Genomic DNA, 26,583 nt, shown 5'->3' on the forward strand with positions numbered 1-26,583 from the left:
AATGTCCTGATTTTTCAGGCGATCTTGTTGGAAGTGTGTATTGCATGTAGGCCTGGTTTTATAACCCGGTCTATTGGCCAGGAAGGGACTCGACCCAAAGATCTTAAGATAGAAACATGGAAGCGCTCCAACACTTCTGCCAGATCACAGCAAGACCAGCGACACTGACGCACAAGAAGCCTTTTTTTTTTTTGCGCTGTTTGGAAAGACCACAGGATACATTGTTATCTTACCCTGATAACCTTTATGGTCCAACAAGGTATAGAACATTTTAAATTTTCAAGACTTCAAAAGTCTCATCCAACAGCTTTAGAAGAATTGGCCGAGAACCATCGGCACTTGCATTTAATGAATTTTGCAATCCCCAAGGATGTGCCGGCAAATCGGGATAAAACAAAGAGGTATGTTACGCTGGTGAATTTTGTGGGGGATCAGAGTTATTCAAACTACGTATCTTGATGTCAGCTCCGAGGGGCAGAGAAGGAAAGAGGCTGATAGCAACAGATAATAATCAGGGGGAAAAAAAAATTACTCCGTTTGAGTAATGCTGCCTCCATGGCTGACGGAAACTAGCTCTCGTCTAGCTACTTATCAGATTCAAGACAATCTCAAGTTCAGCTGAAAAAATGAACCGTTGCCTAACACTACAGGGAACTGCTAAAGGCGTTTTCCCTTTGTGCTTGATGATATTTAGGAAAAAGGAAAAAAAAAAAGGCACAACAGCAGATGAATACAGCACATACCAAATATAATAAACTGGGGCTCACAGTCTACTTGAGTCATCCCCAGCGAGATTCCACTAGGATTTTTCTTTGCCCTAACACTATCAAAAATGAAAAAAAGCATGATTTATGTTCATTTTTAGAAGACCTAGCTTGGACGTGCTGAATTAGAGTATTTTCATTAGGCAGCAAACAGGGCTGTTGAAGCCATACATTTTACGTTGGGCACGTACCACCACTAATCAAGTAATACAGGACTATTTTGCAAGACGGCGAGCCTGGAAGACTTCAGAGTGCACTAAAAATTTTGTATGAACTCTTAGTTTAGAATGTATAGTTAAATAGCCTAAAAGCATTGTAATGAAAAAATCTGCCACTATAGAATTAATTTGTATAAACAATGCAAAGAAATTCTCAAATGCTCCCTTAATTTTTGAGCCATCCCATTTCAGGGCTACGTTAATGAATATGGAAAATCCACAGGGAGGGAACAAAGGCAATAATGTATTTCTGAAGCTGGAGAGCAGGTGGCATCACCCTCAATCTCCGAAAACACCTCAGCTGGGACCCTGCTGCTGGCGTTTCCTTCCTACACATCCTTCCCAGTACGCTTGTGCCCAGAGAATACTTTTTCAGTGGATCTGAAAACTTAGAGGTGCTTTTCTATCTTATGCAAATTTCACATATTTCCTGCTTTAAGTACTAGATTAGTCAAATACCTGCAAATCCACGTTATCTCCTTAACATGCCTGTCACACTAATCTACAGTCCAATTCCTTAAGGACTTTGGATCAGAGGCATGTAATTTCCAGCAAACATCAGGAGGAGACAAACCTGGCGAAAAACATTAAGTTTAACTTGCCCCATCCGTACTTTTCTGTCATTGCTACTTTTTGGTATCAACTCGTTCAATAATCACTTACTATGAAAATAGTTAAGGAGCACTGAAGCATGAATTTGAATGCGTAATGGACCAATTTTCTTGAAATATGAAATTTCAAGAAACAAAAGGATAAGAAACCTAATATGACATTATCAAAAGGAAACTTTTTTTAAAAACACAAGGAATTCTTAATGAGCTATCAAAACTCTTAACTATTTGGACAGTTAAAGGCTGAGAAGGACAAAACATTCCTAATGATGCACTAGCAAGGCAACCAAATAATTTAAGTTCACGTACTTGAATTAACAGACACATACACACACAAAAGAAAAAACAGAGACATGCTTAAGGGGAGGCCTAATTGTTTTATTTAATTTTTTAGTGACCAATTGGATTCTTGGCAGAAAGCTCTGCTCTTTTTTTTTTTTTTTTTTTCCTTTAAAGAAATTAGCAGTGCTCAAATTGATGGGTTGGAATTTTACTCAGATTCCAGTTGATTTTAAAAACAAACAGATGAACAGGAATTCCAGATATTGTTTCCAGAGCAGAGAGCAAAACTTCACATTTGTACGAAAATTCCATGTTTATACTCGACTGGGACACAGAATGTAAAACTATTGTCAGTAGTGCATGAGTAGAACATTCACATTTGATCTGGATCCTTAAAATCAGAAAGCTGTACTCTCCTCTCAGAATTTTCATTACCTTGTGCAAATCAAGTCAAGTCTTCATGTGTCAAGCACACACTTAAAATTGTCCATATTTTATATACAAGACATCTACCATTCAGGCAGTGCAAAATACATCCTTTCATAACAAAACTAAAATGTACCTCTCAAAGTATGAACAAGAATATACACATAATACATGATGTACACTATTTACACAACCATAAAAAATATAATACAAGGATTTTTTAATGTGATTATAAGACTTGACAGTCTTTTGCAATTTTTGTTGCAACAAGGCATGTTTTGAGTTTCCTGGATGGAGTTGTCTTTGCCAATTACTCAAGAGATCTTGGAAACTATGCTTGAACTTTTAGGAGAGTTTTCAAATGGACTGCCATCAACTCCCTGTTTTGGTCAGACGGTTCAGCTGTGCCACCCACCCAGTGGCTGGGAGGCTTTGGAAGGACACTAGGAGATGGTGGGTCACTAAATTTTGCCCCAGCGTAATTTTCTTTTTGGTTCACTTCAGTTAGGGTGATAGGTTTCTTGGGCTTGGCGTTTCTGAAGTTCTCTGTGTTTTTAAGTGGCTTTTTCTCCTGCTTCTGAATTATTTCCGGCGATACAGAATCTTGCCAAAAGTTCTCTATCTTTTTTGCCGAGGTGATCTTTGTCAGCGGCATGTTACATTTACTCTTCTGCCTGTTTATCTTTGGTTGTTCACACAGATGTAAACTGTGAACAGGCTGGCTGTAAGGGACGGCAGCCTTCTCAGTCTTTCCCATCTTGTTCTTTAAGAACTGCACAGACAAAGAATTCACGTCAACACACGACCCCTCTCCTCAAGAGGTGCCTCCAGCAGCGCCATAGGGACGGTACCGCTCCAAGGGTTCGCCCGCCCCCCTCACCCCGGGGAATGGGGGGTAGTAACGGCCGGGCGGGTAACGGGCCGCCCGCCGCCCTCCTCCCCTACACTCACTCCGTTACCGCGTACGGAGCCCCCTCAGCCGGCGCAGGGGGGGGAGAAGGGTCCGCCGCCTCCCCAGCCGCCGCCATGGGGCGCTGCGCCCCGAGCACGTCCCGCCCCGCGAGCGCGGGGGGGGGGGGGGGGAGGGGGGGCCGGCTGGCGGGCGGCCAGCAAGCTAAATCCGGCTGTTGCTGGGGGCAGCGGCGGGCGCCGATTGGTGGAGCCCAGCAGCCAATCGCCGCCCGGCGTTTCGCTCTCCTCTCCCCCCCCCAACCCCCCTCCAACCCCCCCGCCCGGTCCGAACGGGCGTAACGGAAAGTGCCTCCCCCCAAACCGCCACCACCTCCGGGCACACCGGGGGCGACAGGAGGGGGCCGCCCCCCTCGGCGGGGAGGATGGCGGCCTCCCGGAGTGCGGGAGAAGGGGCGGGGGGGGGGGGGGGAGAAGGGAATAAACGATAAGTAGCGGAGCCCCGTCTTTACCTCCTTCCTGAGGGGTTTGCTGGGCGTGGGTCTGGACGGGGCGGGCGCGGGGGGCTCCTCCGGCGGGGCCGCTACCAGGCCGGCGGCGGCTGAGACCGTCGGGGCGGAGTGAGGCCGAAGTTCGGCCGGGCCGTGCGTTCCCAGGGGGGTCCTTCTCCCCAGGCCGGCGCGGTGCTGTTGGTACTGTTGGTAGCGGCTGGGCAGGAGTCCCGCGGGGCTGGGCCGGATCTTCCCCTTCCTCCGCCGGACTCTCTTCAGCGCGGGCCGGGCGCTGCCCCCCGGGCCCGCCAGGCAGCAGCTGGGCTGGTTCTCACAGTTGCTGTCCCCTCGCCTGAGGCGCTGGAGGAGAGCGGAGGGCAGCCGCCGGGGGTCTTCGGTGCCTGCCGAGATCCGAGCCAGGAAGGGCGGCGGCGCCGTGGTGGTGACCATGGTGGGGTGTGGGTACCCAGAGCTGTAGCAAGGAGAGGGGTTGAGCCCGGGCGGCGGGGACGAGCGGGTCGGGTCGCTGGGGAGTGTCTTGCCCGGGCTTTGTGGGCTGAGATGGTGGCGCAATCGGATCCGTTGCTAGGAGAACATGGCGGGGGAGTGAAAGGAGCAGCCAGCAGCGCCCCGGTGTTGTTACCCGAGCGGGGCACGCCCCCTTCCGCCCCCGCGCCAATCGTCGTGCGAGGACGGCGCGAACGGCGCGCCTCTCCAGCGGCCGCCTCCAATCGCGGCCGAACGCCGGCTTCCCTGGCCCCGTCTCGGCCAGTCAGAAGCGACACAAACACTCCGCAGGCCGCCCAATCCGGGCGGACACAAACAGCGGGCACGCCCCAGTCTCCGAGTCACGGGCCCGCAGTGCGAAGTCAGCGGAGGGGAGAGGCGGGTCTCCGTGCTCTAGCCGTCGGCCAATCGGACGGCACACAAACAGCCGCGGCCCCGCCCCGCCGGGCCCCGCAGCCAATCGAAAGGGACGTAAACAGGCGGCGGCGCGCCCCCTGCTGGGCGGCGGCGCGCCGACGGACAAGCACGCGTCGCCCGCCATGGAGGTGCCGGCCCTGCGGCCCGCGGCGGCCGCCGGGCTCCCGGCAGCGGCGGCGGAAGAGGGACCCGGCCGTGAGGCGGCGGGGCGGCGGAGCCTGGAGGCGCTGAGCCTGGCTGCCGGTGGGGCAGCGGCGGGGCGGCAGGTGCCGGAGGGGCGGCGAGCGACGCTGGCGAGCGCCCTGGAGCTGGAGGGCACGGTGCTGCGCGAAGGGCCCCTCACCCAGTTTGTGGCCAACAACCTGGAGCGGCGGATCCGGCTGAGCGGGGCCCCGCGGGGCGAACAGCCGGCGGCGGCGGCGGGGGGCGGCACCGGCGGCGGCAGCTCCATCCCTGCCATCGACCCCGGAGCGCTGCAGGAGGTGGTGGCCCTGGCCGGGCAGGTGGCGGCGCAGGTGGACGAGCTGCTGCGCAACGTGCACTGCGGGCTGCAGGCCCTGACGGCCCTCAGCGTGGGCTGCATCCAGACCTACCGCGACGGGGTGGAGAGCCTGGGGGAGGCGGCCGACCTCAGCATCCGCGCCATGTACGCGCTGGTGGCCCGCTGCGAGGAGCTGGACCGCGCCATGCAGCCCGTGCCCGCCCTGGCCAAGCGCATCCGCGACATGAAGGGCACCCTGGAGCGGCTGGAGGGGCTCTGCAAGTAGCGCCCCCCTTCCCGCTGCCACCGGGATGCCCAGCCAGGGGCCCACGGGGCTGGAAAGCCGGGCCCCAGCCCTGTGCCAGCAACGAGCCCGCTTGGGCCTTCGCCGGGCTCTTGGAGGGGGGCTCGGCCGGCCTGGCAAGCCCCGGCCCAGCGGCTCCTCGCCCCGCCGGGCTTCCCGGGGCTGCTGCTCTCCCTCGCCGGTAGCCCCGCCGCCGGGCCCGCACGCGGCATCCTCAGCTCTTCACCTAAGACATCCTTCCTCTCGCTCCGTGCCCCCCTCTGTGACCAGCCGACACCTGTGGCCGGCCACTTCCCTGGTGTTAATCTGGAGGAAGGGAAGTTTTCTGCAACCGATGAAGGCAAAGGTCCCAGTTGAAGTCGCGGGGTAAATGGCAGACGGTGCTTTTTAGCTTCAGCTCCATTAAAGAATTTGGATTCCACATGCCTTACGCTTTCTATTTATTGAGGGCTAGGAAAAACTAACCAATCTTAATTAAAAGCGGCTGTTAATATTTTTTTTTAAACCAAATTTAAAATTGTTGTGAATACTTGCTTGATGCTTACAGGCATACGTGCTTATTTGTAGTTGACTTGGTGCCTGACGAGTAATTCTCACTTGTGCTGTTACAGCAAACAAACACGCAGAACACTGCTGTTTCATACAGGACAGAGATGTCAAGAGAAGATAAGAGGAAATTTAATATATATAGCAAAGACACTTGCTGTCTGAGAAGAATATAAAATCCGTGGAATATAATTGAGGTTCAGATAAGATCAAATCTATTTGCAAAGTTCTAAATAAAAGCCTTCAGATAAAATACGCTTTGCCTCAATTAGTCTCTACAGTTTTCGCAGTGCAGAAGTTTAAATGGCATCACTGTGAAATATCCTGTGATTTTGATTTTTTTTTTTTTTTAATTGGGAAAATACCAATTTAATTAGATGTGGCACTTGAATATGTGATGATGTTACATGGGTGTATGACTGACATAAAATGGGTACTTTGGGAGTATTTATTTGTATAACTTGAAGCTTTTGTATATGCATCGCTGTATGCAGAAGTGATTTTGCTGTATCAGTAAGTATTTCCTCTGAGGCCTGAGAGTAGCCGAATTCTCTGCTTGCTATGGTTCCTATGCAACTAGCCTCTTAGATGACGCTCTTTGCAATCCATTTAGGTTGCAGATGTCCTTGTAACAAGATTCAGCAGAGAAATGATCACTGTGATCTTATGTATGTGTAATGGTGCTTTCGGTGACCAGCGGCTCCTAAAAGCCTTGGAGCAAAAGTAGCCAGAAATACTACACAAGTCCTGTAACTTTTGGTTGGAGAGCAGATAGGTTTATGATGGGTGCAGCTGCCACCCCACCGTAATCTCATTAAAAACACCAAATGAGCGGTGGATGCTGTGGTACACTGCGCTGCTGCATGTAAACAATGCGGAATTGTAACAAAATAATTTGGTTTTATGCCACCCTGGTTTGCATAATACTAGTCTCTGGCCTATTTTAGGCTGCTGAATGTGGCCATGTCTCTCCCTCAGCACAGGGATGTGTTTCATGTGTGGTCTTCCGTTCCTAGCAACGGGCTGTGCCACGGTCGTGATCCTTGTGGTCACAGCTCTCGTGGGTGGTACTGTCTTCTGGGGAATGGCTGTGGCTCCAGAAAGGGACCAGAGGTCTAACAGAGGTTGGTGGAGGAAACAGGAGAACTTAACTGCCCCTGCCCATGGGCCTGGAAGACACTAAAGATTTTGTAACACCAAAGCAACAGCTGTACTTTTAATAATTGTGGGGTGTTATTCTTGGGAAAGTTTGAACTTGTCTGTCATGGAGATGCAGTACTTTTCCTGTGTATGTTTTGTACATGTCAAGAGGGAAAACCAAAGTTTGATCTTCTTGCTTAACTTGTGAGTATTGTTGAAATGTTCAGGAAAGACCTGAAAGCTTATTTGTATAGCCACATATGTACAGCTATGTGTTATTCAGACAGGGTAAGGTGAAGCCTTTAAAGCATATGCATTTCAGTACGCTATTGGTTTTTGATAGCATTTTATTTGCAGTCACCTACGTTCGATGCTAATTCCCTGCTAAAATTGTCAAATCTGTAGAATAAAATGATTACTTTTATGTTTTTAATGGTTAGTGATTAGTTGTTGTTGAAGTGTTTCGCTTCTTAATTATTGCTTTTCTTATTTGGTAAAATAATTTGAAAGCTAATTTAAACTCTGCTCCTGCATCTGCACAGAGACCCATTAATGTGATTGCAGAGCCGGTTTCAGTCTAGGTCCTCAGGCAGTAATTTCTGACGCTGATGTCATTCATGTGATGAAAAAGGGATGACTAGTGAATTACAAGCATGAGGGAAGCGGTAATTACATTGTTTGGCTTTGTTTTTTCTAATATCTGTCTGAAAGCTTCAGCTTGTTTGAAGAGCAGACTTCGCTGAGCTCGGTGAAGCGGCTCCTGTTCCCCGGTGTCTGCCTTGTATGTCCCTGGGGCAGGCATGGCCGAAACGATGCCAGCCTGTTCCGTGCCACCACTGTCGATGCCGATCTGTTATCACATAGCTGCTATGGTTTCCAGCCCCTTTCCCTGTCCATGCCGACCTCCATTGCTGCAGGAATGGTGACACTTGCCAGCGTCTGTGCCAGCACTGCTCTGGTGCCAGCCCAGCCCTTAAAGTCCCATGTGAACCGCTCGTGAGCTACGTGCGGCTCGGTAGCCACCAGTCAACCTGGTCCTTCTGCAGCCAGAGACTTGTGTACTGCCTTTTTCATCCCAGTCCAGGCTTTCTTCTGCATATTCTGTGTTAATTCTGGCACTTTCCACCTTTTGGATGTTGAACATGAAAGCTTTTGGGTTCTTTTAGGCTTTTTTTTTTTTTTTTTTTTGCTTAATCAGTCAGTGAGTGGAGTAAATCCATGTTTGGGTTTTCCAAGACCTTCAAATGGGTTTGCATATATTTTCTTGCTTAGTCACTCAGCTTTACAATTGGTCTTGTTTTTCTTTCCTCGTCAGCTGCTGAGAACTTTTCATTGTAACAACATGGGCAAGGTCAAAGAAGAAAACTAACAAATGACGTGCAGAGCACTAAGCAAAGCCAGATACAGAATTAGCTGTGTGCCAGGAATGACTTCCCTGCTGTGATAACTGCCAGTGACTCTGTTAGGAATTAGGTTACTCTGTTAGGAATTAGGTTAGTTTGATAATTCTTTTTTTTTTTTTTCTTCAGGGCGAGTGTTGCCTCTGACTACGGAAATCCTCTTTCTGATGAAGGTGTGGATGGTTCTACTTCATTCATGGCTTTTTCTTCCTTCCCTCCTTCGTGAGGTTTTCTAATCCCTGCCTCTGAACTGATTCCATACCCATGCTATTTAAAGGAGCTTTACCAGATAAAACCTTGTTACAGCTGAAAAACACATCCAGTCCCCCAAAGCAGGAGGGAACATCACTTACATTTCACCGTTAAGCCTTTTTTAGAGTGTAACTTAATTGCATCAGGTATTCAATAAGTAAATATATCAACTTTTTTTGAATGTCCAGATTTATGGTGGTTCTTACTCCCATGAGTAAGGTCTTGACTGAGTAACTGGTATGAGGAGCAGCATGTGAGGTGAATCCAAGAGCACACACACCTCTTAGCATCGGAGATGCAACTGTTTTGAAAGGGTTTCAAATAGCATGGCTGTACTACCAGAAGACAAAAAAACCTTAATTTTAAAGCTTCAAAATTAGCAGCAGCTTTCCAGAGGAGTTACTAGATCAGCTCTTGTAGCCAACTGTGTTAGCTGAAACTGAAAAGCCTTTTAAGACGGAGGCCTCTTGGATTAGGTGACATCCAACATAAGACATGTTCTTGCTGTCAGGTGCCACGCTACCTTGTCCTGATCAACACTGGTGTGTACACCTCAAAAAAAAACACCCTTTCAAAGATTAGCAGGTCGTGTTTATGTTGCTGTCACAACCTGCTTTTATTGCTAGGAAATGGCTTTGAGGAAAGGATATTCCTATAAAAATTGTAAAGGGTCCAATTTAGTACATTTTTTGTGAGTATTGTCTCCAGTTCTGGTCCCATCCAGGAAACATCCTGGGTTCTCCTGCCATGCGTGTAAGAGCACACATGGAAGAGGGGAAGATTTCTCCTTTAGAAAGCTTAATGCAGTTACTGCATCAGATGCAGGAACTGAAACTCGGCCGGGTTTCACGTTTGCTGCTCCGGCTTGGTGCCTAGGGAAAGCTTTTGTCGTCGTTATTCTCTGCCGTTCAAAGCTCCAGAAGTAGAGACGTGATCAATGGACTTGGGCCCTGAGCTCCCACCTTAGAAGTCAAGATCCTCCTGTCCCCCGCTATGACAATAGTAGCATTATGCCCTTATCTTGTAACAGGAAAAATGATAAAGAATCAAAATTTCAAACTTTCCTGCAGTTCTGGTTCCGCCCTACTATTTATACACCTTAGGAACAATGCAAAAACCGAACCAAATAAAAAAAACGTAACCCTCCCCCACAAAGACCGCTAATTGATCTTTCCGAATCGGAAAAGATGTGAGTAGGTTGGCAGTTTCATAAATAATAAGTTATTGTCTGTCAAGGACAGACAATAGTGCTTGAGATGGGTCTCGCAGTAGTGTTGAATCCTGATGAGACTTAAGAGAACCTGAATTTAAAGATAACAAAATACTACATTTTAATTGTAATACCGATAGGGTTGGAGATGAGGCAGCCTACGCAACACGTGCAGAACTGGCATCTGTTGTTTGCTAGCAGGGTTGGGCTGCCGTGTGCATCGGGAAGGATGCAGCAACATCCATTAACTGGGAGAGCAGAAAAGAAGAGTTAAAACTATGTTCATTATTTTCCTAGATTACAGCTAGAAAGCGCTGTCACTGTAATTGGTTCCGGAATTTGAGTTAATGTTGCTGTGATTAATTACTGTGAAGTACATTTGTTGAAAGTTGATTTATTTCAGAGAAGGGTAATAATTTACGTCAATATTTTTGTTTTCATGAATGCTAGTTAGAGAGGGAAGAATCCTTTGTCCAACACTGTATTTCTTGTCTCGGTGTGACCAACCATGGTTTTTCCTTGTTTTCTTTACAGACAGTGCTGGAAAAATTCCCAGCATTGAACTTGCTTGTAAGACAAAGCGCCATGCCCAGTGAGTTGTTAGGAAGCACTTTGATAAGGACAGCTTCCTTGTCTGGAAGTACATGTAAATGAAGGGGAAAAAAATTCCACAGACTTTCCAGACAATCATGTCTAATTTTACAGCGATGTAATAATCCTCGGTATCTGGTTTGTCGCCGGGATTGTTTGACTACACTCAGTAGCAGAAAATCCAAAAAACCCCCAGTTGAAATCTTAGCTTTTTAATAAATGAGCTTGCTTTCTATGGCCTAATATCAGCAGTGACGTTTACCAGCCATTTTCACTCTAATGAGATTTTTCTTGTCTGAACTTGAACTGTTGCCATTCAAGGAAATAAACTCCTTTAAAGTCATTTCACTTTGCATCATTTCACTTTGTTCCTCTTTCTGTTTTGGCTGCCTATGCAGTTTGTTTACTTGGTGGATTTTTTTTTTTTTTTCCAGGCTGGGACTTTCCAGTGACGTGTCCTCAGCTGGAAGGAGAGGGGAGTTTCTCATCGCTGAGCAACATGGGGATTTTCCATTTTCCAGAACGCTTCCCGCCTGCCATTTATGGTTGATGATACGGTCTAGTTTGGTTTTGTTTCCCTCTTTAAAGAAGGAGATGTGCAACTACAAGCCTTTCATCTCTCCTGCTCCAATGTCATCTGCTTTCTTTTGTCTGCCAAGAGCAACTGGAAAGTGATAACAGTGTGTGTCCCCGGTTTTCCCCCGTTCATCATTTTCCACAGCCACCCCCTGTACCACATGTCCCCCGGCAAAATCTTGTTCTGGACCTCATCGCATCTCAGTGTTACTGTATCGTCCCGCTTATCTTCTGTCTTCAGTTGCATGACTTACTACATCAGTGGTGTTATCGTACTACCAAGGCACCAACCTTCTTATTTAGCTCAGTTATGTCCTCTTTCAGCTGCCCTTGTTGTTTTTCATACATATTCCACCTCAAAATTCAAAATGTTTATCTGCAAGTCCTGGCTGCCTACCCGACCCGTTCTCTTTTGATGTCACCCATTCCTTTATTCTTTAAAATCTCTTAGTAAATTACCTTACGCGTGCTTTCACTGTGCCTTCCTTGCTGCTGTCTTCTACAAAGCTCCTTGTATCCAGGATACCCATTCTTGTTTTTAAATCAACCCTCGTGAACAGGCAACTGAGAAACTACATAGATAGTAGATTTCTACTTATTACACTAAGCAGAAGGCATTACAGAAAAATTAAACATCTGTAACAGAAGAGAGCTAGGTCTTATTACATGGTCCTGATCTACTTTAATAATACACCAACAAATGCAAATAAAACTGAACAAGCTGTTTGCAAAATAATACCGGTGTAACTGTGTGTGCTGCGATGTATCTGGTAAGAGATGGGAAAATCAATCAGCTGCTGCTTACGCAGGCTCTTGAGGACGGGTTATAGAGTACCAAATACCAAGTGACAGGGAGAGGTGATGCAGTATTTATAAAATACGTGTGAGTCCCCAAAGCAAACTATGTTGTTTTCCATTTTAATCATAGAAAGATTAAGTAAATACTGGAGTAAGGCTACTGCTAAATGGAATTTTGGTCTACCTGCCTTCCTTTTGGCATGTACACATGCAGGGCTCTCACTGACTTTACCAAGAGCTGTATGTATTTATACGGGCGTTATGAAACTTAATAGGATGTGTTATATTTATTACTTGCAACAGACCTTGGAAAGGAACAGTGGTAAAGAGGGACGGGCTTGAATATTAGGAGTACAGGATATGCCAAACCGGATCCCCCCATTTGTTCACCAAGATTCACATGCACATACTTTAGGATGGCAATTAAATTCCTTTTTAACGAGATTATTCTTCCCTTACTTTTAGTAAGGGAAGTCCACAGTCAGTGGACAAATGCAAGTCATAATCAAAGGACTAATTCTACGTAAATTTTAATGATGGTCAACTAGGCAGTTCTTAATAAGTATGTGCAATCTTTTTATTAAAATACCTATCATCCGCAATGGCTACAAAGACTTCAGTCCAACCAAATGCCAGGGTCTGTTTCTTACACTTTAACTGAACCGTAAGTGAGGTAACTGATTTGGATGTTCAGTAAAGTAGGAGTCATGGAACATGTTTCCCTTATGTGTTAATATAAACCAGAAAAATTGTGTAACTTGTTGATGACTACTGGAAGTTACGTAGCGCTGTAGAAATTGTTGGTTGCAGCATTCATTCATCAGCATTTACGGTTGTGAAATCACATGCGCCCAGTCTTTGCCCTTGGATTATTTATGAGCTGTGCTTTGAGATAGGGATGAATACTTTATCTCAGAAATAGTGAGGTTTTGCTAACAGAAAAAACAAAGACTGGGACAAAACTTCATTTCTTTCTCTACAAATCTGTAAGTGAGACTTTGATGTAAATGTCATGCTGATAGCCATTTGCATAATGCTTTGGAAAACCAAAAGTTTCCTGGGTTGAACATAGGCAATCAGCTTCTCGTTACACAACGTACCTTCAGCAGCATGACTTGTCACTGCTGCCTGCTAGATAGCGTATCTTTAACACTGTGTGTTACTTCTGTAAAAAGGCAGCTGGATGATGCAAACACAGGGGAGTCATATCCAAAGGTTTCTCTATTACACCATTTTATTTATTAGGATTTTTTTCTTCTGACTCCTTCTCATTTCTTATTATTTCCCCTGGGGAATGCCACAACTGAGCCCTTTTTTTTGTTCCATTCCCCGCAGTCCTTGCTTAGTAGATCGTTTGGTAGATCATTTTTCTAGGTAGCACTGCTGTTTTAAACTCCCTCTAACAACGTAAATCAACAAATAGACTTTGTGCATACATCATGCTGGCACAGCCGGTGGGCCACCAGGCTGAAATGCTTGTATTTTGGAAACCTCCTCAGTACTAGGCATCGTTGAAAGTGAATTTTGACTGCAGAAGAAGAGCAGTTTTGTGAGTCACTGCAGACGTGGCGTGTCCCTAAGGCAGAAAAGGATCAGAGATCCTGCAGGGAGATCTGCAAGCCTGGCTCCAGGTCACTTCTCTAGAAGTAAGAAGAAAGGATAAATAGGTCAGGTGTCAGGTTGCCTGTATTGCTATGGATCTGCCAGGGTGGGTCTGCCAGGGTGGGTCTGCCAGGCTGGCAAGTGCTCACTACAGCCACTATCTCCTTCTTGACAGAAGTTACTTTATCTCTGAGGTGATTAATACTGTCGAAACTGGCTGCACATTCATTTATCATGTTTTTGGATGCCATGGTTCATGTAGAAGAAAATAATATTTAACATTAAACAGACGATGAATGTAATTGACCCATCCTTTGTAGCCCACACCCCATAAAAAAGAGCAAGCAATTGCCAATTTTTGTACGTGTGGTTTTGCCACCCAAAGGTAAAAAAACCCCTTTATGGTGACAGTGGGTGTCAGTAACAGATGGAAAAGAACATAGCTAGATCAGAAATGACGGTGGATGTAACCATAGTTTGCTGACTGTGGTTATCCAAGAGCTGTCCTGAGTTTAACTTTATCTTGGTCTTTTCAACATTGGAAATCTTAAAAAGATAGCACAATAGAACTCCCACGTGTTTTTTCTATTAAAGTACGAGTGAAATGTTTGTTTCAAATCTGGATTAACAACGTCAGTTGTGCAGTTTTAGTAATTCAGCTTCACATGTTAAGCTGACCCAAATTTCCTTCAGATCCTTGGTAGACCACAAATCTAAGAGAAACCAAGACTGTGTTTTGATATTTGGCAGCCATTTGGCAGCCAGACACGTGTAACGGCAGCCAGAGCAGCTCCTCTCCTGCCTGCTTGTTCCTAACCATTCACTGCATTTCCCTCTGAGTTTATCCAAACACTTATGGCTCATGGAGCCACAAAATTAAGCTGGGTGAGGAACTGGACGCAGCTGAGCCCAGCAAAGAGGCAGGGGGAGGCTTGTTTGCTTTTCAGCCGTGTGGGTTCCCTGCCTTCTTTCACTAGAGACAGTTGCTCAGCACAAGGGAGGAATCGATGTGGAGAAGAAAGGGTGTGCGAGCTTCGCCCTCGCAGCCAAGACGAGGGAAGTGCTCAGGGAGGGCTCACAGCTGCCACCACTCAAATCACGTTGACCTACAGCCTACAAAAGTGTATCGCTTGTGCTGGTGGTTGGGTTCCTCCCAGGAAAGAGGCCCACAGCTGGAAGCAGGGTTGCACTGGAGACAGTCATTAAACAATGTGTTGGATCTTAATTTTACGCCGTTAGAAATATAAAAACTCTTTTCTGCGTGGCTGAAACTTCAGCTACCAAGTGGGTAAAGAAGATTATCTAGAAACAGCTCTACCCATTTCAAAGCTGGTACAAACTGTAGTGTATAGGAGAACAGCAAATAATGAAGTGGGTTCAGTTTCAGGACAAAATGCCCCGTCTTTTCATTCTACCTGTTCCCTCTGTGACAATCAAACTTTGCATCTAAGATACAAACAATCAAAACAGGCTCCCCGTTTTAAACCAGCATACCCTTGTGTATAACCAGCATTGTGTTCATACTGTTTATACTCGAGACTCTCTATCTCTGTGTCATCATTCAGTAATTTACATTTAATAAATCACTTTAACTCTATTCATGACTCTCTGCTGTTGTGTATGAACGTTTGCTGGCACGTTATTCTAATTCTCCATGTTAGAGAGCATGTATAGGCAGGGCCTGAGCCACAGTCCACTGAGACTGATAAAAGTCATTCACTGAAGCTTAGAAAGCTTAGAATGTGTCATGTGGCAGGTCTCTGACAAAACATCCAATTATAATAAAAAAATACAACACTAAAATCATTTTAGCAAATCTAAGTCCCAGTACGTGGAAGGATATATGATTTTTCTCCCCAAAGGGATTTTTGAAAAGCAGTTTCCGTAGAGCAGAGGTAGATACAGGAATTCACAAAGTGACTTTTCTGAAGAAGTCTTAACATTTTCCAGTAACAGCCTACACCCTTTCCGTGCATAAAGATTGTTAGTCAAACCCCAAAACTTCAAACTACTCAGAGCTCTAGGAAATTCATTTCAGGCAAATACAGAGTCATCTTCGTACCTGCTTCCCTTTCTCAAGGACCTGAATCTCTCTGAGTAACTCCCTAAAAGTCCATCTGGACAAGGACGGTTTCATACCCATACTGAGCAAAGGTTTGAGTACACGGATAATAGCTTTTTTTTGGGCGTTAATCTTAACCTAGTTACAGCAGGTAAAACCAGCAGTGGGAAGAAGTGGCATGGACTTCAGCTGTAGCTGTATGAACAGCAATGGACCACAGGCACTACGTTCTCTGAGGCAAAGTCCTTTCCGTAATATCCATCATGAGTTGTCGCTGTGCTATGAAGCCGAAAGTGGTGAGAATGTGAAAAAGAGTATTTCTAGGGAATGACACAGATATTTCTAGTGGAAAAAAAAAATATATTTTTCTTTCTCTAAGGAATGCTTGGAAAACATGAATTTACAACCTGTGCAATGTCATTGTCTAAAATGACATTTGCCAACTTATTCTTCAGGTTCCCTAGATGAGTGATGCTGCAGATGTACATGCTAGGATATTCCTCTTGCTCTCTACTTCCTTTTGAGTGAGGCTTTTTTAGGAAAGAGTAGCATGTCTTCTCGTAAAGCTTGTTCCACAATGCGTACTGACAGAAAGCAAAACTAACCTCACTTGAGCATCTGATTTTATACATACATATTTGCATATGTATATTTTGCCATAACTTAATTTGTATACAATATAAATATATATTCAGATTTGGTTTTTAAAAAGCCTGTGTGGCTGCCAGGCTGATCGCTTTGCTTTATTCCATATTCCTTTGCCTTTGGCCAGTTTCTTGGGGTATTTTCAGGACTGCAAACACCTCAAGACTCTGGTCTTCATTTACATTTGTACAGTACGTTACGCATATTTTGTATAATAAAACCATATAAATAAAAACAGGTCTGTATGTATTTTCTCAGGTACCATATTATAGCTCATACCTGTATTATTCTTCAGAGGCTTTATATTCCCATATTGCATAGTATACATATCTATAGGCACAAACTGATGCAGAAGGTCTGAGAGAGTGCCTACAGGTAATAATCTTTTCTTTGTGTGACTGATCACATGAGAAAAAGATTTCTGCCAGTATAGCAACCCAAAACTTGATCATCACGTATGCAGGTCTGTAAGCTGAAACACTGACCCTCATTTGGCTATTTTGGGCTGTAGAGGAGCGATAATCCTCCTGCAGCTACTGACGGCCCTGCTCTGCCTCCCGCACTAACCAGGACCTCGGTGACTCCGCTAGCTTTAACCACAGCCTCCGCTCAGAGCCAGATTTTTACTAAGGTGTCCGTATTCAGGCAGCGGGGAAACTAGAAAGTGCAGCAATAGAACGATGGTTTACTCTGTGGAATTTAGTCACTCCCCAGCCCAGCTCCAGAGACTGTGAGTCACGCTTTCCGCTTACGTAATTTAGATAAGTTTCTTGTGTATTATGTCATACTTTTCCCTGCCACAAGTCATATTCCATCTTGAAATTTTAGTTGGTTGATTATCCATGCTAAAAGCACGCCACTACCATATGATTTCATTTTATGCACTAGACCATATATTCTTAAATGTTACATCTCGGTATTTTTTACAGCGTAGATTTCCCTTGAAAAAGCATCCTTCACAGCTGATGCGAGCAAGGCCTCGGGTGTCTACATCAAACCGTAAGAACTCTAAGGAGACCAGTGTAAGTCTCCGGGAATGACAGGCATCTTGCTTATAAGCTTGTTGTCCAGCTGCTTATCTCTGCTCCATCAAGCACACCATCATTTCAGCTGCAGGGGAACAACAGCAAGGCATCTTGTTTTTCAGGCCTCCCAGTCAGCGCTTGAAGTCGCAGCTGTCGTCCCTCTTCACGAACAGCAGCCCTCTGGACAGACAGACACCACCTTCCCTCTGCGCAGACACACATCTTTCCAATTCCTTCCCAGACAGACCTGCTAAGTAAATCACCTGCTAAGTAAATCATCTGCCACGTCTGCACGTCAGAGCTAAGACTGTTAATGTCCCCTGTAGCATGAGATTTACACGTCACCGTTAGAGCACAGGCGCGTTTGGTGGTGTAGTCTGATAGCTCATGGTGATTACCCCAAGCATGATACCCAACTCAGGGACCTGGATTTAAAGCAGCTCCATCCCAAGCTCACTGCGTGATTTACTCTACAGGTTGAACGAACACTGTAACACCCCAGAGGCTTGAGCTGAAAATGTTGTTATTCCCAGAAGGAAACCCTGAAGGAAAACTTAAGATTTAAATAAAGCCTCGAAAGCAAGCTGCTGATATTGCATCCATTAGTCTTCTGGATGCTAGTTTTACTGCTCTTACAGAAAGGAGAGTGTGGTCTACACTCTACTAAATGTCTGTGTAGTCTTCTATTGGAAATTTTATTCTGTACTGTATTATAATCTCACACCAGGGAATGACTCCAGGAGTTGATTTTGCTATTTTATGCGGTTTCCTCTTTATTTTGGACAGGAAAAGTAACTGTATTTTAACATATCATTTTAAGTCTGTGAAGTTGTGGTGCCCCCTAATGTCTTGAAGACTAAAGACTGGTAATTTTGTTGCCGAGTTCCTTTCAAAGCTCTCCACAGGAAGAACACTGTAAATGACATTTTCTTTTCTAAAATATATTGCAGCACTCAAAACTTTGTTTCAGCATCCCTTTTTGGTATTGTATACATGTAAGGAATAAAATAAATTTCTTTTTAAATCTTGGAAAAATAAAACCTGGAAAAATAATTTCTCTCAGAAGTTAGGTTCTCAATTATTTGTTGACATGAAACAAATAAGCACGAATTAAAAAATGTTGAACTCCTAGCATTTTCTTTTGATTTTTAAAAGAGTCAGTGCATACTCAGCATTTTTAAACGTAGAAGCTGACATATGTATTAGAGAACTTAAGCATCCGTAATATTAACTTTCACTTAAACCTAAAAGTATGTTTTCGTTGTAGTGTTTTTTAGTTTGTTTTTTTCTTCTGATAGTACCAGAATCTAAGTACTATTGGCATAAAATACAACTACAGTAACAAAGAAGTTAAAATATTTATTCTAATTTAGACAGTATTCACCATTCACCCCTCCCCACAAAAGCTTCATGCATGCTGAAAGTAAATCAGTCATAAAGGAACGTTGTACTAGCCATCCGTTTTGTTGTAACTCAGTTTGCCATGAACATTAAAACCAATAAGCAAGGAATGAATTAATTGAATCAGTAAATAAAAACTAAAAATGTATTTTGCTATGTTCCATATGCAGTAACTTACAAGTTTATGGCATTGAGTTTTCTTTCCAGGTGAACACCTATACCATGAAATGGAAAAATAATACTGTATAAATCATGTTTGCATACAGTTAGCTTTTTTCACAATTACTTCCACTTAAGTAAATCCTGCTGTAGTCTCAGCTTAGCAAATAATCTGTTTGATTTTTTTTTTTACGAAAGTGTATTTACTAGATAGAGTCAGAAGTATCTCTTTCATAGAACATCCTGAGGGTTGATTTTATTTTCTTATTACATTCATTATTACTTTATGAACACATGGAAAATAATGTTATACTGAAACAGAACAATAACAGGGTTGTTGACCTGTATCAATATAGAAGAGGGCAACATGATGTGTTCTTCCTTCAGGCAAAATACCTAATTCATCCACTTTGCATAGAACAAGTAACTTAAATTATCTAGCTACTTACAATATTACAATATTACTTACAATATTAATATATGACAATATATTACATGACAATATATTACATGACAATATATTATATGACAATATACTTACAATTACTTACAATATTAATATATGACATTCGAAGTGTAAGGTTATTCATCAGCAACAATTTGGTTAAATGTTCAGTTTGTAATTAGGATAAAGAGTTAAAGTGTGTGGAGGGTGGGTGGGGGGGTGGTATGTTTTGGTTTTTTTTCTGGTTTTAAGTCAAGGGAGAATAAAAATGCAGCTCTCCACTCCCTGAAACAATGTGGCTGTGCTGAAACCAAAGAAGTCAACATACCTATGGCACTAAGGATGAAGCACATCCTTGGGAAACGGATTCTTGGTTGTAGTGTCTGCTCTGCTAGGAACAGGATTTAAATTGGTGAGTAGAAACCTGAGTAAGGATACAGGCATCTAAATGCCTCTAGATCAAAGAGAACCGATAGCCAGAAAAGAGCGAATGTTGTATCACAGACTATTAAAACACTTGCAGTTGCTTTCTTGAAGCAATCCTTGAAACAACCACTACGGCCACCGCTGTGTTCCTTGCTCAAACACAGCAATGTCAGCTTTTGGAAGTCACATGAAGACTCGAGGAACTCGGTGCCCTCGGCTGGTACATTAGGAAGAAGTCACCTTTACTGCTAACGTGACAACGTCAAGCACGGAAGTATGTCTGTTCACTAAGACTGTTTGATGTCACAAACATCATCCTATGCCTGCGTAAATTGTTTCAAGGTGTCTAACAGGGCAACGTCCAGTGTAAACTACACACGCTGAACACGTAACGTCAGCTGTAAGTACCCAAGTTCTCCAGACCAGGACACCTCACCAAGGCAGCGCTAGAGCAAGTTAAGAGTAAACAGGGTCCCTTGGACTCTGTGTTGTATCTGCAGGAGGCAATGCAGCAACACGTTCTCAAACACGTCAATACTCTATTACTTTGCTGGCGAATACTGGTCTTTTTGGGTGATTCAGTTTTCCTCAGATAAAATTCCCTAAGGAATACACTGAACAATGATGACAGCAACAGGGATTATTCCCTGCTTCTATTTTCCCTGTCCTATATTCCACCTCTTAATGTCATATTTATAGCATATTAACTCTTAAAATCTAGATGAAAACCACTATTCCCATGTCACCATCAAGTGGTCACCAGGACACCACTCATCTTGCTCTATAGCAGCTCTGACGCTGTTTTGTTGCGGGGGCAGAGGGGGTAAAAAAAGGAACAACCTGCTTCCTCCTTTCTCATTCAACAAACGGTTTCAAACTGTCTTGATTTTTGGTACCTGACATGGAGCAAGATGGTATGTGGCACACAGACCTAAGTGTCACAACTCAGGAAAAGCCCTACAATGTGGTGAAGGTGCTTGGCTGAACGGCTACTCACATTTCATGTATTTGCCAGGACTTCCTCAGCTCCGCTCAGCCAGCCCCAGAACCACCAAAAGGGGAAACTATGGACGATGCCTGGCTAAGCTCATTTTGGCTGTATGCTTCCTTTTACCTCCCTACCTTATATTTAAAATTTCAAATATTTTATTTGCCTTGTGCATTGCTAAATAAAAACAGATGTACATAAACTCCCAGTTTAACTATACATCTTTACATGGTATTTTTGCTCTGTAGGTGTTGTTTTAAAAGCATGTCAGAATCTTAAAGCTAGATGACGAGAACAGAGATTATTGCTCGTTCATGATATATTTTTCTATTCTTCTTCACCTCTGCAAATGGTCTAGTTCTTAATTTTGCCATCCTGCTGACGTGACTGTACATTGCTCCTAATTTACTGAAATCAGAAACTGAGTATCTTGCAGTTGTTCTTTGCTTCTTGCTCTTTCGGAACACTCCTTGCACTCAAGTTTCACTTTCTTTTCTGGCTCGTCTTCGGCACCACCTGGTGTCTCACTGTTGCTCGTTTGTTCCGTAAAGGAAAAATCAGCATCTTATTTCAAACATCACAAAGTAGTGTTTTAATGGAAGCTTGTTTAACAGTTAGGGAAAATAATATAAAGAGTCTTTCACTGTAGCAAGGCTTTTAATTTTAGCTAGAATGAGAAGATTAATATCTAATGATGTTAAAAGCTTTAGAGGACAAAAATCAGAAACTTCTAATGTAGTATGAGAACCTAATGATTCAGATATGCAAACCACTGACTACCTCAATTACTACTAGAGGACAGAAACTATGACAGGGAAGAAACTATGTCTAATGAAATCTAGAGTGATTAAATGCAGCAGGAAACAGAGTCACGGTATAACGAAGTTTGTCCTAAATTCTACACAGATCAAGTTATTTCCATTGTTTTCATGTGTTCACAGAACCTAAGGGCTTATTTTATCTGTACATACAGCAGTGGTTAATTCTGCAAGCTGTTGCACCTACTGACTTGCAAAGGCAGCACACCTGGCTTGTGAAAAAAACGAAAGTCCAGACAGAACAGTACTGAAATGCAAGTTAACTGGAAAATAAGCTACGAAAATAATCTATTGCTGTTGTTTCCTAATGCTTCACTGAAGCCACCTGCGCTTGTTTTGGCTGGGATAGTTAATTTTCTTCTTAGTAGCTCACAGGGTGCTGCCTTTTACATTTGTGACCAAAACAGTGCTGATAACACAGGGATGTTTTAGCTAATGCTGAACCGTGCTTGAACAGCATCAAGAACTTTTCTGCTTCTCACACTGCTCTGCCAGCAAGCAGGCTGGGGGTGCAAAAGAATTTGGGAGGGGACACAGCTGACCAAAGGGATATCCCAGACCGTATGATGTTGTGCTCAGCAGTAAAAACTGGGAGGGGAAGGAAGGGGGGGACATTCGGAGTTATGGTGTTTTTCTTCCCAAGTAACCATTGTAAATGATGAAGCCCTGCTTTCCTGGAAATGGCTAAACACCTGCCTGCTGATGGGAAGTAGTGAATGAATTCCTTATTTTTTCTTATCTTTATCTCAACCCCCAAGTTTTCTCACTTCTACCCTTCTGATTCCCTCCCCTGTCCCGCTGCAGGGGGGAGCGAGCAAGTGGCTGCGTGGGGCTTAGCTGCCTACTGGAGTTAAACCACACCGCCACCTTAAATATTCCTTTCACATAGGAAAACACTGCCAGGCTACAATTCTTCCACTGAGTACACATAAGTAGACTGCTTTAAGCCCATGGAGAATTTTCACTGGGATTCTGTATAGAAACACAGTTTTCTGTTACATGGACCTATCTACAAGCCTAATCTTTCTGCCTTTTTACAAAAGAAAGAGAAGGTCTGGTAAAGAGGCATCTCTGCTACATGAGCAAACCTATTGCTTGCAGATTAGAATACTTGCACTATTAGCTGGAACAGGGATCCCTCTACTTATTTCTACCTCCAGTCCCAGCTATAATGGAACATTCAGGGAAAACTAAAAGCAGGACAAAGCATGTCTGTACAAGCCTCCTGCTATTTTCAGCTCAGGACGTTTCCTGAGCGTGACGTAGTCTGCTACTTTAGTAGCCTGCAATTAGTTCCTCTTTCAAGTACCTGCCCAGTCTCCCCCGAAGCCCTCCCCTTGTAAACTCCTCACACGCACAAGAGCCTTTGCAGCTCCGGTTCCTGTGGCACAAGTGATCACTCCAATGACTTCCACCTGAGCTCCTGCTGGTTTATTATTGTTGTCACAAATCTGGGTTCTTTACCCAGTGTGCAAAGAGCCAACCCACGCACAGAGTTGAGATATTTGTTTATTTCACGTCCATGCGGAGATGGGTGCTAGGTGGAAAATCCACAAAGCTGGCATGTCTTGGCTTATACATTGTAAGCTTTTATATTTTACAAAAATCAACTAAATGACATACTAATCATTGGTAGATCATGATTTCACAATAAGCTCCTATCAGGTACTTGTATTCTCACTTCAAATTAAAGGTATAGCACGTTCGTAAATTGCTACGTGTGCTCAGTGAGTAGGGGTCTCACCTAGGAGGCCTATAGCTTAGAACTTGGAAGCGTGGTTTCCACATCATAATGAGCTAAGTTCACCCACAGAACACATACTTTTTATTTTCAATGCTTTGTAACAACGAGTAACCTTGCAGTTTCAACGGAGTGCCCGTTTTCACGAGTTTGGTTCCTTGTGTGTTTTTGCTACCTAGAGGCTGATACAACACATTTGTTTTCTTTGGCTACCCAAGGCCCCTCCTTCCTTAGCAACATCTTCTCTGTTCTGCCTTCATGGCTACCGCTGGCCCCCACCGCCCTCACTCGGTGCCCCTCACAGCCTGCGACCACCTCCCCTCCCAGGCTACCTCCTTTCCAGGCCAAGGAGCCGAGGCTGCCCTCTTCGAGTGAAAAGCCTTCCACAGGGAATCCTTCCCCCGCCCCAACACGCACTTTTCAGAGACGGGGAGAACAGAGCCCAGACAAGGCCTCAGGCTCCTGTAGCTGCAGCGCACGGCCCGGCACCGCCACAGCGCACTGCTTCGCTACCCCCATAACGGCCGGCTGGCCGCAGAGCCCTTTCCCGCTACGCTCACCCGCTTCCGGAAGGGAAGGGAAGGGAAGAGAAGGGCCGGGCCGGGCCGGGCCCAGCCCGACCCCACTGCTCCCAGGGCAGCCTCCGGACCGGGCATCCCGCCCCCGGCCCTCACCCGGAAGCGGAAGCGCCGGCGTGGGCCGCGGTGCAGTGTGGGGCAGCGGCGGCTGAGGCGGAGCTGGGTCTGAATGAAGGCGCCGCGGGCGAGGGGCCGCTGAGCGCCCCGGGGCCGCGCCTGCCCCGCACCCCGCGCCCCCTCCCTCCCTTCACCCCCTGCGGGCGGGCGGGGGCCGCCCGGGCCCCCGCCATGTCCTACAACAAGATCCCGCCGCGCTGGCTCCACTGCCCCAGGAGGGGGCAGCCCGTGGCAGGTGAGAGCCCGGCCCGGCCCGGCCCGGTCCGGTCCGGTCCTGCCCTGCCCCGCGGCGGCTGTGTGGCGGTAGCGGGGACGGTACCCTCCGCTGCGCTCCCCTGCCCGCCGGTCCCGGCCCCTCAGCCCCCCGCTTCTTCTCAGCGTCGCGGGGGCCTCCGTGGCACCGCCGGGCCCCTCGCTCACCGACCCGGCCGGGGCTCTTTGTCCCGGCGCCGGGCGGCCGTCGCCCCTGAGCTCCCCGGGCCGGTGTTTGTCCCGGAGCTGTGCCGGGGTAGAGCCTCCCCGCCTTCTGCCCACGGGAGCGTTAATGTTGGGTTCTTGCTTCGCACTGGTGAAGTTTAGGACTAAAACTTTTCCCGTCCGTCGCCTCTGATGAGAGAGGCGGCAGCCGGGCGTGCAGAAGCTGCCGCACCGTAGCACACCTCAGCCCTGACGAGTCCCCCGTGCAGCTTCTTCCTTCCTTCTTTCTTTTTTTTTTTTTTTCCCCCCTCCCCGAAGGCTCTGATGTTTATCAGTGTTGATCACTTACTGGGCCGATTGACAGTGACCTGTCAGTCACCAGTGTGTTCCTAAGTTGTTTAGCTGGAGGATGAGTTGAAGTGCTGCGCTCCCAAGTTTTGTGTGTGTGTGTGTGTGTGTGTGTGTGTGTGTGTGTGTGTGTGTGTGTGTGTGTGTTTCAGGTTTTGTCAGCAATTGCTGTCATCTTGGATGCTCTTACCCATAACGTGCTGTCTGTCTCGATTGTTGCTAAGTATCTTGCCTTGCTGGCATCTGGTGGCAGTGAATTAAGTGTCATGTAAACACACATTTTTTGATTGTGAGTTAACTACCATACTGATTTCAGATTAATGTTTCCACTGCTGTGGAGATAAACAATCTTTGCTCTTTTTAGTTTTCCCAAGCTTTCCTTTATAAGGTAAGCAATTCCAACCCCCAGTGTTTTTTTTCTACAATATTTTCTAGCTTTCACTCCTTTTGTCTTACTATTTGTGATAATTTAAAGGTTTTTTTTTTTCAAAACACGGCATTTGCTACTCGGCATACTATTCTAGATGTCACTGTGCCACAATTTGCTTAACAGTTACAGTTCCCGTGTTTTCTATGCCATGTTTCTGCATCATCTTCTTATGCTTTTTTGATGGCAGTTGGTTGTGGAACTGAAGACAACGAGGACTGTTTACAGGTTTGTTTAGAACCCAGTAAGACATCTCAGTAGGCTTAATCTTTCCATCAATGTGCTTTATTTGGCATTTGTCAGTATTGGATTTCAGTTGTTCATGTTGTGGGTTACTGGCTTCCCTCAAATTCCTTAAAAGAGATTTCATAGCCTAAGTTGTTAGCCTTTGACCATGACAAAGATAGACCAATAACTCTTCTTTGTTTTTTTTCTCAGCAAGTTTTTGATCTGTAGAAGTTGTTGTTTTTTCTTGTTTGTCCATCTTTTAAGCCATGGCTTTTCAAATATAGTAACAGAGTAAGCAAGAATGCAGTTCATCAGCATGTCATGCGCTGTGCCATCACTGCTTGTGTGTTTGTTTATTCAGCAAGTGCAAGGTAATTCTTTTCCATTCAGTGCGATCATACACAAGAAGCTACTGCACACACACAAAAAAAAAAAGGAAAGTGCTTGGTTCATTTTTTGGCTGCTTTATTGTAATGTATTCTTATATTAGTTCACTTGATGTTTAGGTTTTTTGTGCGTACAACTTGCTGAAAGTCATAGTAAACCATGAGTCTTCTATCCTTTTTTGCTGCTTTACAGTCAAAGACATCCAACAGTTTTATTGAGACATAATTTTTAGAGTTTATGGATATTGGTAATGTCTCCCAGATGCGTTATATTCTAGTTTTAATTAGCATTTCAATCAAATTCCTAAGCATCTGTATATGACTTTATTCCCATCTGATAGTGTAATAGTAATAATGTTGCTAAGCAAGGTTTGTCTGGCTTTTGTGTACTAATATTCATCAACTGTTTGGTCATGACCCTCTTGTCTTATGGTTGTGGCATCTAGAATTTCTTGGTGACCAAATACAGGTACTAATGAGGTCTGGAGCTGTTCTGTTTGTGAGATTAGGTTCATTCAGGTTAACAGGACCCTTCATTCTGAAGTAGGTGAATTGATCTATCTCCCGTTATTTTCCTGTTCACTTTTCTAAACGTTGGTGTTTTGCTGCCACTTACGGGTTTTATGGTATAGCAGTTTGGAATGGAACATTTACACATTTGTTACATTGGGGTAGCACCTCAATCACATGCTTGATAAAAAGAGCTTGCTCTGAACTCTTAGATCTAAAGTGATCGGGCTGCTTCAGCCTTAGTGCCTTGGCATTGCCATCTCTGCAGGTGCCTACTTTTTATAACCACTGAAAACCCAGTCCATTTTGGCTTTGCCATGGAGAGTGGTAGCAAGAT

At 45.1% G+C, this 26,583-nt stretch overlaps 3 protein-coding genes and 1 long non-coding RNA gene across 7 annotated transcripts in view; 2 read left to right on the forward strand and 2 right to left on the reverse strand.

Moving 5' to 3' along the window:
- Window positions 1-1,950: 1,950 nt before the first annotated feature.
- PNRC1 (proline rich nuclear receptor coactivator 1) lies at window positions 1,951-4,359 on the reverse strand. Its single transcript, XM_063330000.1, has 2 exons — window positions 3,723-4,359; window positions 1,951-3,073 (listed from the first exon to the last, which is right to left on the reverse strand). Exons 1-2 carry the CDS (start codon window positions 4,149-4,151, stop codon window positions 2,633-2,635), a joined length of 870 nt encoding a protein of 289 aa, XP_063186070.1. The 5' UTR covers window positions 4,152-4,359; the 3' UTR covers window positions 1,951-2,632.
- BORCS6 (BLOC-1 related complex subunit 6) lies at window positions 4,263-11,861 on the forward strand. Its single transcript, XM_063329999.1, is given in 4 exon segments — window positions 4,263-4,331; window positions 4,333-4,490; window positions 4,492-8,669; window positions 10,984-11,861. Coding segments are annotated over 3 exon segments (1,128 nt in total). The 3' UTR covers window positions 5,393-8,669; window positions 10,984-11,861.
- Window positions 11,862-16,427: 4,566 nt separating this feature from the next.
- LOC134513391 (uncharacterized) lies at window positions 16,428-23,638 on the reverse strand. 2 transcript variants are annotated; one of them, XR_010070405.1, is made up of 4 exons: window positions 23,568-23,638; window positions 19,591-19,650; window positions 18,837-18,873; window positions 16,428-17,504 (listed from the first exon to the last, which is right to left on the reverse strand). It is a non-coding gene; the product is annotated as an uncharacterized LOC134513391 (long non-coding RNA). The 2 variants fall into 2 exon arrangements; XR_010070406.1 differs by having other exon boundaries at window positions 16,428-17,507.
- Window positions 23,639-23,944: 306 nt separating this feature from the next.
- The window catches only part of RNGTT (RNA guanylyltransferase and 5'-phosphatase), a 189,688-nt gene continuing 187,049 nt past the window's right edge, over window positions 23,945-26,583 (forward strand). For all 3 annotated transcript variants that reach the window (XM_063330003.1, XM_063330002.1, XM_063330004.1), the window contains exon 1: window positions 23,945-24,165. Coding sequence is in view for 1 of the 3 variants with exons in the window: in XM_063330002.1 (XP_063186072.1) it covers window positions 24,102-24,165 (64 nt within the window). In the remaining 2 variants the exon portion in view is untranslated. The remainder of the gene's footprint in view (window positions 24,166-26,583) is intronic.

The sequence above is a fragment of the Chroicocephalus ridibundus genome, chromosome 3, assembly GCF_963924245.1.
Source record: "Chroicocephalus ridibundus chromosome 3, bChrRid1.1, whole genome shotgun sequence".
Classification (NCBI taxonomy): domain Eukaryota; kingdom Metazoa; phylum Chordata; class Aves; order Charadriiformes; family Laridae; genus Chroicocephalus; species Chroicocephalus ridibundus.